Below are 17,432 nucleotides of genomic sequence, written 5' to 3' on the forward strand. Positions count from 1 at the left end.
CAGCAGCCGCCCGCCCGTCAGCAAGCGCACACGGTAGATATGGCGCGAATTGGTATCCGAGATCAACAATGCCCCCGTTACCGGGTCAATGGCCAGGAAGTACTTATGAGTGGGGTTGTTACTGTAGGACGGAGAGAGAACAATAAAGTTATTGGGATTTGAATTAGATTGGAAAAAAACAACTAAGATTAAAACAATATTTCCCAGGGGCAATTTAACAATCTTTGTGATTAAAGTAACTCTAAATTACTGCTATTTCACTTATTAGCTTAGAATTTCTGATTTAACCGAGGAGTGAAGCATCTTACCTGTGTCTGAAATCTTTGTTCCTTCAAAGAATAAGAAGACAGAAAAAACAACCCAGAACAAATGTTAATGTGTTGTGTCTGAGGGAACAACAGAATGACAGAGAGAGTTAGCAGTGGAGTGGTGAAGGGAACATCATAGTTAAATATGGATAAAAACACCCAGGAGATATAAGAACTAGTGCAGTGTATAATTCTACTTCAATCACACTGTCCCCGGAGCCCTCCCTGCTTTCATTACAACCTCACTGAATCTCATCCAACATGTTCTATATCCTACACACTATTCCTCTCCTCTGTCCTCTCCCTCCTCCTCTCCTCTTTTCCTTCACTCCTCCTCCTCTCCCCCTCCCCTCCTCCCTCACTTCTCTTCCTCTTCTCCCCCCTCATTCCCTTTCCTCCATCACCCCTCCTCCCACCAGTCCCACTCTCTTCCTCTCTCCTTTACCTTTTCTCTCCCCATCCCCTCCCACCTCATCCCACTCCTCTCCTCTCCCAACCTGACAACCCTTCTTCTCTCCTCCCTCCATCCATACCTCAGTTCCAGTATGCCCGTGGTATTGAGCGAGGGGTAGACCCTGCGTATGAAGTTCAGGTCTCCCACGTAGAGGCTCCCGTCGATGCCTGTTGCCAGGGCTACGGGCGCCAGTAGCTTGTTGCTGTCGGCGAGGCCGTTACAGCTGGGGCAGGAGATAGAGCGTCGACGGCCGTTCCCCATTACACTGCTGATCACAGGGGGCTGCTGTGACACAAACACGTTCTCACCACTACCCTTATGGAGGATACCTAGACAGGAGGGCGGGAGGGAGGGAGGCAGGGAGGGAGACAGAGAGGGAGGGAGGCAGGGAGGGAGGGAGGCAGGGAGGGAGGGAGGGAGGGAGGGAGACAGGGAGGGAGACAGGGAGGGAGGGAGGGAGACAGGGAGGGAGACAGGGAGGGAGACAGGGAGACAGGGAGACAGGGAGGGCGGGAGACAGGGAGGGAGGGAGACAGGGAGGGAGGGAGACAGGGAGGGAGACAGGGAGGGAGGGAGACAGGGAGGGAGACAGGGAGACAGGGAGGGAGACAGGGAGGGAGACCGGGAGGGAGACAGGGAGGGAGACAGGGAGACAGGGAGGGAGGGAGGGAGGGAGGGAGGGAGGGAGGGAGGGAGGGAGGGAGGGAGGGAGGGAGGGATTAATTCATTCATTTTGTTTGAGAAAAAAACCCACATACTATTAATTCTGCCAAATTAAATGTGTGTGTGTGATGTTGAGAAGATGTTGTGTATGTGTGTTGAGATGACGGGGTGTGTTTGTGTGTGTGTTGAGATGACGGTGTGTGTGTGTATGTATGTATACTGAACAAAAAAAGTTTTGGAAAAATACGTTTTTAACGGTCATCCAACTCAGAATTCCAAGTCAGGAACTCTGGCCTCTTTCTAGAGCTCTGATCTGAAGATCACTGACGTCATGATTCAACCTTGTTTTTTTCCCAGTTCCCAGTTGACCATAAATCCAGAGAATGCCAGACTGATGACAAAGTTTTATGACAACATTTTCCCAGAATGCCGCGCCACCTTCCTGTTCAAGTGAACTCAGCACAACAAGGTGAGTCCAAAAATGTATTGTATGCTGCTGCATAAATGATGTAATATGCCAAGTCCAATAGGTTCACCACTGAAGGCCGAGGCCCAATAGGTTCACCACTGAAGGCCGAGGCCCAATAGGTTCACCACTGAAGACCGAGGCCCAATAGGTTCACCACTGAAGACCGAGGCCCAATAGGTTCACCACTGAAGGCCGAGGCCCAATAGGTTTCCCACTGAAGACCGAGGCCCAATAGGTTCACTACTGAAGACCGAGGCCCAATAGGTTCACTACTGAAGACCGAGGCCCAATAGGTTCCCCACTGAAGACCAAGGCCCAATAGGTTCACCACTGAAGGCCGAGGCCCAATAGGTTCACCACTGAAGACTGAGGCCCAATAGGTTCACCACTGAAGACCGAGGCCCAATAGGTTCACTACTCAAGACCGAGGCCCAATAGGTTCATACTGAAGACCGAGGCCCAATAGGTTCACTACTGAAGACCGAGGCCCAATAGGTTCACCACTGAAGACCGAGGCCCAATAGGTTCACTACTGTACTAACCTGTCACACGCTGAAGACCGAGGCCCAATAGGTTCACTACTGTACTAACTTGTCAAACGCTGAAGACCTAGGCCCAATAGGTTCACTACTGTACTAACCTGTCACACGCTGAAGACCTAGGCCCAATAGGTTCAGTACTGTACTAATCTGTCACACGCTGAAGGCCTAGGTTCAATAGGGTCACTACTGTACTAACCTGTCACACGCTGAAGGCCTAGGTTCAATAGGTGTACCACTGTGCAAACTTGTCTATAATAGATACAGTGGGGCAAAAAAGTATTTAGACAGCCACCAATTGTGCAAGTTCTCCCACTTCAAAAGATGAGAGAGGCCTGTAATTTTCCTCATAGGTACACTTCAACTATGACAGACAAAATTAGAAAAAAATCCAGAAAATCACATTGTAAGATTTTTTATGAATTTATTTGCAAATTATGGTGGAAAATAAGTATTTGGTCAATAACAAAAGTTTATCTCAATACTTTGTTATATACCCTTTGCTGGCAATGACAGAGGTCAAACGTTTTCTGTAAGTCTTCACAAGGTTTTCACACACTGTTGCTGGTATTTTGGCCCATTCCTCCATGCAGATCTCCTCTAGAGCAGTGATGTTTTGGGGCTGTTGCTGGGCAACACGGACTTTCAACTCCCTCCAAATATTTTCTATGGGATTGAGATCTGGAGACTGGCTAGGCCACTCCAGGACCTTGAAATGCTTCTTACGAAGCCACTCCTTCGTTGCCCGGGCGGTGTGTTTGGGTACATTGTCATGCTGAAAGACCCAGCCACGTTTCATCTTCAATGCCCTTGCTGATGGTAGGCTTTGTTACTTTGGTCCCAGCTCTCTGTAGGTCATTCACTAGGTCCCCCTGTGTGGTTCTGGGATTTTAGCTCACCGTTCTTGTGATCATTTTGACCCCACGGGGGGAGATCTTGCGTGGAGCCCCAGATCGAGGGAGATTATCAGTGGTCTTGTATGTCTTCCATTTCCTAATAATTGCTCCCACAGTTGATTTCTTCAAACCAAGCTGCTTACCTATTGCAGATTCAGTCTTCCCAGCCTGGTGCAGGTCTACAATTTTGTTTCTGGTGTCCTTTGACAGCTCTTTGGTCTTGGCCATAGTGGAGTTTGGAATGTGACTGTTTGAGGTGGTGGACAGGTGTATTTTATACTGATAACAACTTCAAACAGGTGCCATTAATACAGGTAACGAGTGGAGGACAGAGGAGCCTCTTAAAGAAGAAGTTACAGGTCTGTGAGAGCCAGAAATCTTGCTTGTTTGTAGGTGACCAAATACTTATTTTCCACCATAATTTGCAAATAAATTCATAAAAAATCCTACAATGTGATTTTCTGGATTTTTTTTCTCATTTTGTCTGTCATAGTTGAAGTGTACCTATGATGAAAATTACAGGCCTCTCTCATCTTTTTAAGTGGGAGAACTTGCACAATTGGTGGCTGACTAAATAATTTTTTTGCCTCACTGTATAAAGAATTACAGTTTCATCCTGTCTCCCCTTTACTAATAGTGAGCTCTCAACTTTCCAACAATTTCCCAAACTTTTTCCTACCAGCGAGTTAAGGAAATTGGAAATTGGAGTTTGAGGATATTTTTCAATTAAAGTGAATGACAGTAATGTTATGAGTAAAGTAGGAATTCCAGGTTTCAATAGGCCATAAGATATTCATGTTTCAAGAAAGGAGTATATTTGGCATTTGACATTTTTTGTGTGCTTTTATGCGCTGACTGAAAGAAACTGTTAATTATGAGTTGTTTAGTCTGTTGGCCTCGGCTGGTCTGTGTAAGAGTTACGTGTCCTCACTGTCTGAGAGTGAGTCAAGACCGAGTCAAGACCGAGTCAAGACCGAGTAAAAATGTATCCGACACTGACACCGAGTCAAGACCGAGTCAAGACCGAGACAAGACCGAGTCAAGACCGAGTAAAAATGTATCCGACACTTACACCGAGACAAGACCGAAACACCCTATGTGGTCTCGAGACTGGTATTGAGTATTACAACACTGCCAACCGGCGTCACTACCACAGACCACGTGTAACCACGCCAGCCCAGGACCTCCAGATCCGGCTTCACTACCACAGTCCAGGTGTAACCAGCCCAGCCCAGGACCTCCACATCTGGCTTCACTACCACAGTCCACGTGTAACCACGCCAGCCCAGGACCTCCAGATCCGGCTTCACTACCACAGGCCACGTGTAACCAGCCCAGCCCAGGACCTCCACATCTGGCTTCACTGCCACAGGCCACGTGTAACCAGCCCAGGACCTCCACATCCGGCTTCACTACCACGTGTAACCACGCCAGCCCAGGACCTCCACGTCCGGCTTCACTACCACAGACCACGTGTAACCACCCCAGCCCAGGACCTCCACATCTGGCTTCACTACCACAGGCCACGTGTAACCAGCCCAGGACCTCCACATCTGGCTTCACTACCACAGACCACGTGTAACCAGCCCAGCCCAGTACCTCCACATCTGGCTTCACTACCACAGACCACGTGTAACCAGCCCAGCCCAGGACCTCCACATCTGGCTTCACTACCACAGACCACGTGTAACCAGCCCAGCCCAGGACCTCCACATCTGGCTTCACTACCACAGACCACGTGTAACCAGCCCAGCCCAGGACCTCCACATCTGGCTTCACTACCACAGTCCACGTGTAACCCGCCCAGGACCTCCACATCCGGCTTCACTACCACAGACCACGTGTAACCAGCCCAGCCCAGGACCTCCACATCTGGCTTCACTACCACAGACCACGTGTAACCAGCCCAGCCCAGGACCTCCACATCTGGCTTCACTACCACAGACCACGTGTAACCACCCCAGCCCAGGACCTCCACATCCGGCTTCTTCACCTGCTGGATCGTCTGACAGCTGATGAAACTGAGGAGTATTTCTTTCTGTAATAAAAAAACTAATTCTGATTGGCTGGGCCTGGCTTTCCAGTGAGTGGGCCTGGCTCCCAATTGGGTGGGCCTATGCCCCTGCCCAGTTATTTGAAATCCGTAGATTAGGCACTAATTACTTTATTGCAATTGACTGATTTCCTTATATGAACAGTAACTCAGTAAAACCATTGAAATTGTTGCATGTTGCGTTTATATTTGTGTTCAGTGTATATGTACAGTATATTTAAACATACTGCTGCGTGTGTTGAGGATATGGTGTTTATCCAGAGACCAGCCTCCCAGATTAGAAGGGTCCAGTTCAAAGCCCTGAAGTATTACTGTCCTCTTCTCCCATTGGATCAGACTGGCACATGACTCATACTCATACCCCACCGACACTAAGGAGAGAGAGAGGGGGAGAGAGAGGGTGGGGGAGAAAGGAGGGAGGAGAGAGAGGGGGAAGGAGAGGGGGAGAAAGAGAGAGAGAGAAAGAGAGGGAGAGAGGGGGAGAGGAGAGGGGGAGAGAAGGGGAGAGAGGGGGGAGTGATAGAGAGAGAGATGGGTAGAGAGAGAGAGGGGGGAGAAAGAGAGAGAGAGGGGGAGAGGAGAGGGGGAGAGAGAAGGGGGGAGAAAGAGAGAGAGAGAGGGGGGAGAAAGAAAGAGGGGGGAGAAAGAGAGAGAGAGGGGGAAGAAGAGAGAGAGGGGAGAAGAGAGGGGGAGAGAGAGGGGAGGAGAAAGAGAGAGAGGGGGAGAGAGGGGGAGAAAGAGAGATAGAGGGGGGAGTGATAAAGAGAGCGATATAGGGGGAGAGATGGGGGGAGTGATAAAAAGAGAGAGAGAGATGGGGGTGAGGAGAGATAAAGAGAGAGGGGGAGAAAGAGAGGGTTAGAGAAGGACAGAGAGAGAGAGGGGGAGGAGAGGGGGGAGAAAAAGAGAGAGAGAGGGGGGTACAAAGAGAGGGGGAGAGGAGAGGGGAGAGAAAGGGGGGACAAAGAGAGCGAGAGGGGGGAGAGAACGAGAGAAAGAGAGTGGGAGAGGGTAGGGCAGGGGGAGAAAGATAAGAAAGTGGGAGTGAGAGAAAATATATTAATAAACAAAGTATTATGGAGACAAGCAACTCTTTAATGCTCAGGACAGACAACCAGACAGACAAACAGACAGTAACAAAGTCAAGTGAGCTGCAGTTCCATGTATAATTGTTATATTTACAGCTATAGCTACCCAAGAGCTAACCCACATACAGTAAGTATAAGTCCAATGATGGTCCAGATCAGACCTGTCCAGACCAGAACAGACCTGTCCAGACAAGACCTGTCCAGACCAGACCTGTCCAGACCAGACCTGTCCAGACCAGACCAGACCAGACCAGACCTGTCCAGACCAGACCTGTCCAGACCAGACCAGACCTGTCCAGACCAGACCAGACCAGACCTGTCCAGACCAGACCAGACCTGTCCAGACCTGACCTTTCTAGACCAGACCTGACCTGTCCAGACCTGACCTGTCCAGACCAGACCTGTCCAGACCAGACCTGTCCAGACCTGTCCAGACAAGACCTGTCCAGATCAGACCTGTCCAGACCAGACTTGTCCAGACCAGACCCTTTCTCCTCTGACCCTACTTTCACTTCGTTAAGCCCATAACCCAATTAACATTGTGGGTGTTCACTGTCCCAACAAGCAGTTCTGCGACAGATCAATTTCTCTCCCATTATGCAACAAGTGTTGAAATGTTGTCATATCACCAACGCTTGATTGGCATAAAAACACATACTAGTTGAAGGCAGCTAGCTGCTGTAGGAACTGCAAATATAGGTGCATTGTCCCCTTCAAAATATATCAATTCAAAGTAAAGTGACGTTGGTTATCACATGAATCAGCTACATTGGAGCAATAGAGTTTGTGTGGCCGGTCCACTCTTGTCTGTTCTAAGAGATGACATACAGTATAAGCCCTGGGTGGCATTTAAACTCTCCTCTCCTTCTGTCACTCAGACGTAACCGCGGCAGCCGTAACCGTGATGAAGGGTTATTAGCTGTCAAGCAGAGTTAGCAGTTAGTGAAGCGAGTTGGGGGCCTCGGCACCCTCAGAGCTATTACTGCTCACAGACAGACACACATGGACACACACACACACACGCACGCACACACACACTCACCGACAGCTTCCGACAGCCCGTAGACTCTCTGTCCATAGGCATCTGTTTTATCCCAAATGTAGGTGTAGGCCAGGTTGGGCGAGGCGTGGAACCACTTCTGGAAGAGATGTCCCTCCACAGCCACCATCAGATGGACTTTGAGCAGGCCCAGAGAAACCATGGCTGGGGTCATGGTTACCTTCAGCAGGCTGCGGTAGCCTGACGTCCTGGAGCTCAGGTAGCACAGCTTCAGACTGGTCCCTGGAACATCTATCATCTCATGGAGCACCTGCAGAGAGGGAGAGAAGGATGAGAGGAGAGGAGAGGAAAGAGCTTCAGACTGGTCCCTGGAACATCTATCATCTCATGGAGCACCAGGAGGAGAGAGAGAGAGAGAGAGAGAGAGAGAGAGAGAGAGAGAGAGAGAGAGAGAGAGAGAGAGAGAAAGAAAGCTCATTCTACTTTCCCCAACGCACAAGTGGTTATCTCTACCCTGCTACCAGGAAAAGACTTCCACCCTGCTACCATACAGCGGATAAACGTAAGTATTTCCCGTGACTGTGCCTCAAAACCAAATGTTTTCCCGGGCCACCACTCCACCCTGGACTTAACGACCAGGTCCACCTATACAAGGCAGCAGTGCCCACCACTCCATCCTTAACGACCAGGTCCACCTATACAAGGCAGCAGTGCCCACCACTCCATCCTGGACTTGAAGAGCCTCTATGACCAGGTCCACCTCTACAAGGCAGCAGTGCCCATCTTCGTCCGGACTCTAAAGGACATCGCTCTCAAACGCAGCCCCAACACTCCACATAGGAGCAACAGATCAATAGACACACTGGCCAGACCTCCGAGACACTCTCCCAGACCCCCCCCCCCCCCCCCCGCGTAACAAAACACTGTGTGTTACGTGTTTGTTTGGTCTTGGGCTGAATAAAAAACCCTATTACGCATTCCTGCGTCTGTCTCCCGATCCATTTATACCAACGTCACATGAAGGTGTAAACTTGGCAGTAGAACATCTTAACTGTATATTTAACCTCTCAGCTTCCCTACCAAATCTAAAAATGTCAAACGGGAAAATGAACAACAATGACAAATGGTTTGATGAAGAATGCAAAATCCTAAGAAAGAAATTGAGAAACCTGTCCAACCAAAAACATAGAGACCCAGAAAACCTGAGCCTACGCCTTCACTATGGTGAATCACTAAAACAATACAGAAATACACTCCTGAAAAAGAAGGAACAGCACGTCAGAAATCAGCTCAATGTAAGTGAAGAATCCATAGACTCTAACCACTTCTGGGAAAATTGTAAAACACTAAACAAACAACAACACAAATAATTATCTATCCAAAATGGAGATGAATGGATAAACCACTTCTCCAATATTTTGGCTCTATAACAAAGATCAAAGAGCAAAGCATATACATGATGAAATACAAATCTTAGAATCAACTATTAAAGACTACCAGAACCCACTACCAGAACCCACTACCAGAACCCAACTACAGGACAAAATTAAAAACCCTCCAATCCAAAAAGGCCTGTGGTTTTGATGGTATCCTAAATGGAATGCTAAAATATACAGACAACACATTCCAATTGGCTATACTAAAACTCTTTAACATCATCCATAGTTCCTGCATCTTCCCCAATATTTGGAACCAAAGACTGATCACCCCAATCCACAAAAGTGGAGACAAATGTGACACCAATAACTACTGTGGGATATGTGTCAATAGCAACCTTGGGAAATTCCTCTGCATTATCATTAACAGCAGACTTGTACATATCCTCAGAGAAAACAATGTACTGAGCAAATGTCAAATTGGCTTTTTAACAAATTATCGTACAACCACACCCTAATTGACAAACAAACAAACAAATTATTCACATGCTTTGTTGATTTCAAAAAAGCCTTCGACTCAACTTGGCATGAGGGTCTGCTATTCAAATTGATGGAAAGTGGTGTTGGGGGAAAAACACACGACATTATAAAATATGAACACAAACAAGTGTGCGGTTAAAATTGGCCAAAAAGGGCACTAGAACAGTCTGCAACACCCGGCCTCACCCTACTAGTATCTGAAGCCCGGTCTCACCCTACTAGTATCTGAAGTCCGGTCTCACCCTACTAGTATCTGAAGTCCGGTCTCACCCTACTAGTATCTGAAGCCCGGTCTCACCCTACTAGTATCTGAAGCCCGGTCTCACCCTACTAGTATCTGAAGCCCGGTCTCACCCTACTAGTATCTGAAGCCCGGTCTCACCCTACTAGTATCTGAAGCCCGGTCTCACCCTACTAGTATCTGAAGTCCGGTCTCACCCTACTAGTATCTGAAGTCCGGTCTCACCCTACTAGTATCTGAAGCCCGGTCTCACCCTACTAGTATCTGAAGCCCGGCCTCACCCTACTAGTATCTGAAGCCCGGTCTCACCCTACTAGTATCTGAAGTCCGGTCTCACCCTACTAGTATCTGAAGCCCGGTCTCACCCTACTAGTATCTGAAGCCCGGTCTCACCCTACTAGTATCTGAAGCCCGGTCTCACCCTACTAGTATCTGAAGCCCGGTCTCACCCTACTAGTATCTGAAGTCCGGTCTCACCCTACTAGTATCTGAAGTCCGGTCTCACCCTACTAGTATCTGAAGCCCGGTCTCACCCTACTAGTATCTGAAGCCCGGCCTCACCCTACTAGTATCTGAAGCCCGGTCTCACCCTACTAGTATCTGAAGTCCGGTCTCACCCTACTAGTATCTGAAGCCCGGTCTCACCCTACTAGTATCTGAAGCCCGGTCTCACCCTACTAGTATCTGAAGTCCGGTCTCACCCTACTAGTATCTGAAGTCCGTTCTCACCCTACTAGTATCTGAAGCCCGGTCTCACCCTACTAGTATCTGAAGCCCGGCCTCACCCTACTAGTATCTGAAGCCCGGTCTCACCCTACTAGTATCTGAAGCCCGGCCTCACCCTACTAGTATCTGAAGCCCGACCTCACCCTACTAGTATCTGAAGCCCGGTCTCACCCTACTAGTATCTGAAGTCAAATGTCTACTATTTGCTGATGATCTGGTGCATCTGTCACCAACCAAGGAGGGCCTACAGCAGCACCTAGATCTTCTGCACAGATTCTGCCAGACCTGGGCCCTGACAGTAAATCTCAGTATGACCAAAATAATGGTGTTCCAAAAAAGGTCTAGTTGCCAGGACCACAAATTCCATCTACACACCATTACCCTAGAGCACACACAACTATAGATACAGTGGTTCCTCCTTTAAAAGTTGCGAGCTGGCACCACGGGACTTAGAAGTACCCTGTGTCACAGCTTCATTGCTCCAGACCACCACGAGAGGGAGTTTGAGCAGTCATTATGCATTTGGGTCCCAATGTTTTTATATGACCAATCATATTGAATGGTTCCAACGACAAATTTTGACGCGAGCCAGCCGTGCCTGGTGGCGTTCTTCAACAAAGATGGCTGGCAAAACATTACGGTGGAACCAATTGTAAGTAGTTGTAATGTCATAACGAGTCAAGCAAAACATTTGCAATTGAGATGAATATATTTTTTTGTCATAAAGTTAATTTCTACTTAGCAAGTTATCTGACTAGCTAACATTAGCCAGCTAGCTGGTGTTAGGATAATTAATTTGTAATTTGTGTTGTTTCATGTTTTAGGGACTACTGAGAAAACCAGCAAACCAGGCTGTCTTCTTGTGACACAGTGGATGTAAAGAATCTAGTTACCTAAAGCATTTACTGAACAAGTAATGTACAGTTGTCTAAGCTTGCCTTGCAATGCAGCTGGAGTAACATAGCTAGCTAACTATTTCTTTGCTTATTGTGTAGTGGAGGATAAAAATAACTGTATGCCTTTATTGTGCCAAGGATGCAAGTCCTATGTACTGTAGTTATTACCACGCATGAGATGCCCACATTGTAGCCTGTACATTGAATATAGTCACTGATCATGTACTCTTCCTTGGCAAATAAAGGTGTGGTTCAGGTATAAATCTCAGACATTCTTCTTCAGTCATATCAAACTCCATTATTTGAATGACTCTGTGTCTGCATGTATGTATTACAGATATACACTTCAACAGTGTTTACCACTCCTTCTCCTGGGACATCAATGATTACACATTGTAACTATGCAATAGACTAGAAACATGATTGATTTGTAATTCATATATACAGAAACAAAAACGATGCATATTTAACTCCCTTCATCTGCATTAATCTGAGGACACAGGATAGTATTTCAATGAGATACTTCATTTCAACCAGTGGAGAATGTGAAACGCTTTATTGAGAGAAGTTCATTATCCAGGTGTTATAAATGCATAAATGCATTATAATTATGCTAATTGGTAATATTATATTATAAATACAAGTTCAATCTGTACTTTAATGCACATATTGTGTGCATTATAAAACGAGGAAGAAAGACGAGGTGGGGAGAGAGGTGTAGGAGACAGAAAGGGAAAGAGGTAAGAACAGCAGCAGACAGCATATGATTCATGAATTACAGTGCTACCCTAATATTCTCTCAGTTCATCACAATTGCGGTGTCTCCTAACCAGCCTTGGGCCCCCAGTTGGCCCGAAGGTTATCTTAAGAGCGGGTGAGGTGGCGATGACGGGACTGGCTTCCTCTCTCACATCAAAACATACCTGCAGACGAGTGACAGATAGATACAGAGAGAGCAAGATTAAGAATTTAATTTTTATATTTTAACACGGTTAGTCATCATAATCAGGAGGTGAAATGCAAAACTGACCTTGGATCATTAACTCTGGGACTACTACATCTGTCTGTATTTCAATGTAAAGCATCTCTTTAATAATACTTCCTGTTGACCCGACCAAGTGACCTCTCACCTATGACCATGCAGTGACCTCTGTGTCAGCCAGTTCAGATGCGGGAGGGGTTCACCAAAACAGCTGATATAACCTAGAGGATTTAGGGAGAAGGGGGAGAGGGATGAAGTGAAGAGAGACTGTTATTGTGTGTGGTGTCTCCTGGAGTCCCACTCTATGTGGCTACAGAGTACTTTATGCTGAAAAACAGACACATGAGGACAACCAATAGAAGATAATGTCAATAGAAGATACTGTATGTGACGCAGACACCTATTGGAGTGTACCTGAAACATTTTACTATAGAGGGCTGTGTCTCACCACTTGGTTATTGCAAGGCTAACCCCCAGGGAAATCATGACATAGCAGCAACAGATAGTCCAGTGAAAATGTCTGTGTTAATGTGGTGTAAATCTGAAAATTAGCAGCTGACATCTTAAGGGTTTTTAAATTAATGCATGTGAGACAGGTTCCGTGTACAACAAGACAGGCAGAGATGGAGAAGAATAACACAGAACAGTTTAATTACCTCGGGTTATGGACACTTTTGCCTGTTCCTCACACAGTGAACATCTGGCAATATCTAGATTTTCGACCCCTTGATCAACTCGCTCTCTGAAAGTAAAGAAAACAGCTTATTTATTTATAGAAGTGAAAATAATAACTAAGATATGACCATTCAATCTAAAGCAGCATATGCAACATTTAGGATATGTAAATACAGCCCAGTGCTGCTTACCTGAGATGTCATCTTCGTAGGTGTCCACTTTGACTTCCGTTGTGTCGGAAAGAAGTTGCTTTCAATTACAATTATTTTGGATGGAAAATAAAAAAGGTTTTGCTCTCGACAAAAAGACACAAATGTACCTCCAAAGCATATAACAATTTGCCTGTGAATAACCACACCTTCATACAAACGTGCTACTGTATGCAGAATTCTTGATGCACAACTGAAAATGCTGCCATATCCTGCCAGCATGCCCACAAGCGAGCCACTCAGGAGCAGAATGATGACACATGGAAGAGGGAAAGGAATGAGATGGGAACAACAATTTGTTGCAAGTTGGGGAAGGGGGCTAATAGCTGAACAATAGACTATTCAACCTTTACTAAAGAATAGTCTAATTGCCGAGCTAGGTGTGGAAAACCACCCTCCTATCACAGACCAGGTTTGCCCTAACGACCAAGGGTTAGCCTGCTATTCAATGTAGTAAAGTAATGCCTTTTCAAGTAAGTTACCTTACACATTATGTTGGCTGACAATTTGTTAGCAAAGCTGTCCTTACAAACCACATAACATATCATTACAGCAGTATGTACCGGTATGTTATCTAGCTACCTAACGTTAGTAGTTGTACATAAACTTGCCAGTATATTAACTATAGGTTATCTAACTAACCAACGTTTATTGACTTGATCATTCCCGTCATTCTTAGCTAAATGATATAGTCGTTGTGCTTTCTCAATGGACATTCAGGTGCTTTTTGTAAATTCGCTCTGGCTATCTATAGGCTAGACAATAGAACGAGTCAAAATCCACCCAAGGTTGAAAAGTGGCTTAAAGAACATTGGCTAAACTGGAACACTAGCACAATGTCACGCCCTGGTCTTAGTATTTTGTGTTTTCTTTATTATTTTGGTCAGGCCAGGGTGTGACATGGGTTTATTTATGTGGTGTGTTTTGTCTTGGGGTTTTCGTAGGTATTGGGATTGTGGCTTAGTGGGGTTCTCTAGCAAAGTCTATGGCTGTCTGGAGTGGTTCTCAATCAGAGACAGGTGTTTATCGTTGTCTCTGATTGGTAACCATATTTAGGCAGCCATATTCTTTGAGTGTTTCGTGGGTGATTGTTCCTGTCTCTGTGTTAGTTTGCACCAGATAGGCTGTATAGGTTTTCACGTTACATTTGTTGTATTGTTCGTTTTTTCGTCTTCATTAAACATGTTTCAAGAATAGCACGCTGCATTTTGGTCCGACTCTACTTCACCCGAAGAAAACCGTAACACACGAGCCCATAGCAAATTAATGGAATTGAACGTTCGCAGAGCCTGTTTTGACTGGAGTGATGCTTAGAATTCCATAAAAAATGTAGCCCTTTTTATTTTACTACTACAATCTGTTCGTCGGACAAAACTGGAAAAAACAACTTGTGTAGAAAGTAAACATCCGCACTTTGATGGTGTCAACTGTGCTTATGTCTGCGTAATGAAAAAGTAGGGAAAAAATTCAAACTTCTGACTATTTCTGGTCTAGCAATCGGTGACAAATGTCTCTCCATTAGAAAACAATGGGGGTAGTTCAGCGTTCCAAGGGCAAAAATTGTTTTGGGGCTAGCATTTGATGACAACTGAGCTAGCTGCCCAGGCTTAAATAATTAGAAAGAGGAGATCCTCATAATTAAAATGACGTCCGACTTGAATTTTTTTTTAAATATACACATTGCGAAATAGACAGACATGCCTATATTTCCCCCAAAGGAAACAATGGGAAGACCGCAGAGTTCCAATATTATTTTTGTTGTTTACATTTAGTTGTTTACATTTTAACTATAAAACAACTTGAGCAGGTCTCACTGCCAACAATAGCGAAGCAGGCATTGTGACGTTGGACAATAAGCTGGGAATAGAACGTTCGGAAGTCGAGTTGGTGCCACGGTGCTCAATAGAACTAAAGGGAGCTTGCAGGGTGAAAAATGCACTAAAATAAGGTCTGTTTTTTGCGATTACTTCAAAACGACGGCAAGGAACTGGGAAATACGGTCATATAATGAAACTGGGCTCCACGGTGCATGCAATGAACTAGTTATCAGAAAATAAAGTTGCTAAAATGTATATGTGTCCAGCCTACTATCTACACAGATTTCGGAGCACTCTCGTCTGAGTGTACCAGAGCGCAGAATAATAACTTTACGAGCGCTCAACACCCGTTGAATATGGCCGGTGTCAGTAAATGTCGGAAGAAAAGTGTAGTTAAATTGTTTCCAGCAGCACATTTACAGTCACCAACGCTCTGGTTAACAAGAAACTGTCTTACCAGCTCTGCTAGGGCGAGTAAAATGGTCAGAGTGGTCTCATTTGTGTCTGGAAGTAGCTAGCCAACGTCAGCTTGGGTGCTTGACTGCCGTTGTGAGGCCAGAATGCTCAAATCAAGCCTAGTCCTCTGCCCGAACGTCCAGAGTGCGCTCCGAGAGCGAAACGGACGGAATTTACAAACTAACAATCTGACAATGCTCTGAATTTATGAGCGTCATGTTGTACAGCTCCATATTTTCTGTTCCATCCGAACGGAAAACCAGAGGGTTTTTCATTTTTCATGGACTAGAAACAACATAATATTACCAGTCAAAAGTTTGCACACACCTACTCATTTCAGGATTTTTCTTTATTTTTACTATTTTCTACATTGTAGAATAATAGTGAAGACATCACAACTATGAAATAACACCGGTCTCCCACGTGCCCTGCATTCTGTAGTACCGACATGGCCTCCTCTCCCTTATGTGACGACCCTCCCACTCTGTCTGCCGTATTCTCTCTTTGTTCTTGTTTCCTTATTAGGATGCCGGTGGGCGGAGTTGGGAGGGTCGTCAGCTACATGGGAAACACTTGGGCCCGGTGTGTCCCAGGATAAATACACCACTTCCTCATTCATGGAAGAGACTCTCTCCATGCAGACACCTTTATAGATTTTGTTGTGTATCTTGGTGGTTTTTGGTTGTTTGCTTTGGCACCTTTCAACACCCTGCATTATCACATTCATGCATGCAAAACACTCACTTACACTACTGATTACTGATTACACACACCATTGTATATTGTACATATATTTATTAAATAATGTCATCTATGTTTTGTTACTCCTTATCTCCACGTTGTCTCCCTTTTGTTACGGGCTTTGAGCCAGTTTGTGACATTTATGTAAGGAATTAGGCACTGTTCCATGTTTACTACAGTTTGTATTGTAGACTGCACAGTAAACAAATAACCACATAAAATAAAGATAAAAAATACTCTTTCAAAATGCAGATGTTGATTTAGTTATGGATTATGGAATAAAAATCTCTGATTTACAGAAATATTGGAACAAATTTGTCTAATGAAGGCAAACAATTTAGAATCCTCCCATCCTGTAGCCTACTCCCGACGTCATGTTGTACAGCGCCATATTTTCCATTCCATCTTTGGAGGACTGAATAGGCTGGGGAGGGTCAATGTCCATACCAAAGTTAGAAATGCTCTGCAGTGGGAGGTGATAGGTTGTCCTGCCCACATCATTCATAACACGGCCAGAACAGCTTTGGATATGATGTTGAGTACCTGCTCACAAAGATATTTGGATATTTTTATATTTTCAACATCAGAGTAGAAAGACTGAAGAGCTTTTGTGAGTTTGTTGGCCAGGAGTACCATAACATTTTAGGACACAGCAATGTTCTCTGGCTGTCCATGCTCCCTTCTCTAGAAAGGGTGCTGAAAATGTATGTCTCATTGAAATCCTTTTTTCTTTCTGAAGACAAATGCCCTGTTGTCCTGCAAACAATGTTCGAAGATCCACTGACTGAACTTTGGCTGGCCTTTGTCCATGGAAACTTGACCGTATTCAGTGACATGATCAAGATGCTTGAAGGCCAGGTGGAGTCAGCTGCAATTCTGAGAAACGTTGAGGCAAAATTGACTGCAAGACGTGATGACAACTTAATTCAGTTTTGGTCAGAGGACGTCTGAGAGAACTAGAAGAAAATGGAGCCATGTCTAAAGAGAGCTTTCTCAAAACATCCCAACCATTCTTCACTACGGCTGTGAACTACTTGCAAGCATGGGGAAAGCACACAGATCATCTAAAAGATTTACATGGTCTCCTTTTAAAAAGGCAACCTTAGCGTGAAGAGATCCAGAAGGCAGCAGGCACACTGCAGGAAAAATGCCCCAATGTGACCATCAATGAGGATGCATTGTGTGACGAGGTTACTGGCCTGCAAGAGTTCCTAAAGGGGGGATCACTTGAAGAAGACATCTGAGACACCGCTTAGTCAGAGATGGAGCACGGTGGTTACCCACTTCAAAGATAATGACATCC

At 45.6% G+C, this 17,432-nt stretch overlaps 1 protein-coding gene across 1 annotated transcript in view; it reads right to left on the reverse strand.

The window, feature by feature from the left end:
* LOC139390815 (teneurin-2-like) overlaps positions 1-17,432 on the reverse strand; it is a 171,669-nt gene that overhangs the window by 29,871 nt on the left and 124,366 nt on the right. The window contains exons 9-13 of the mRNA XM_071138217.1: positions 7,513-7,780; positions 5,610-5,753; positions 842-1,091; positions 309-329; positions 1-121 (exon numbers count right to left, since the gene is read on the reverse strand). The exon at positions 1-121 is cut by the window's left edge and continues 109 nt beyond it. Coding sequence (XP_070994318.1) covers positions 1-121; positions 309-329; positions 842-1,091; positions 5,610-5,753; positions 7,513-7,780 — 804 coding nt within the window. The remainder of the gene's footprint in view (positions 122-308; positions 330-841; positions 1,092-5,609; positions 5,754-7,512; positions 7,781-17,432) is intronic.

The sequence above is a fragment of the Oncorhynchus clarkii genome, chromosome 31 (genome assembly GCF_045791955.1).
Source record: "Oncorhynchus clarkii lewisi isolate Uvic-CL-2024 chromosome 31, UVic_Ocla_1.0, whole genome shotgun sequence".
In the NCBI taxonomy this organism is placed as follows: Eukaryota; Metazoa; Chordata; class Actinopteri; order Salmoniformes; family Salmonidae; genus Oncorhynchus; species Oncorhynchus clarkii.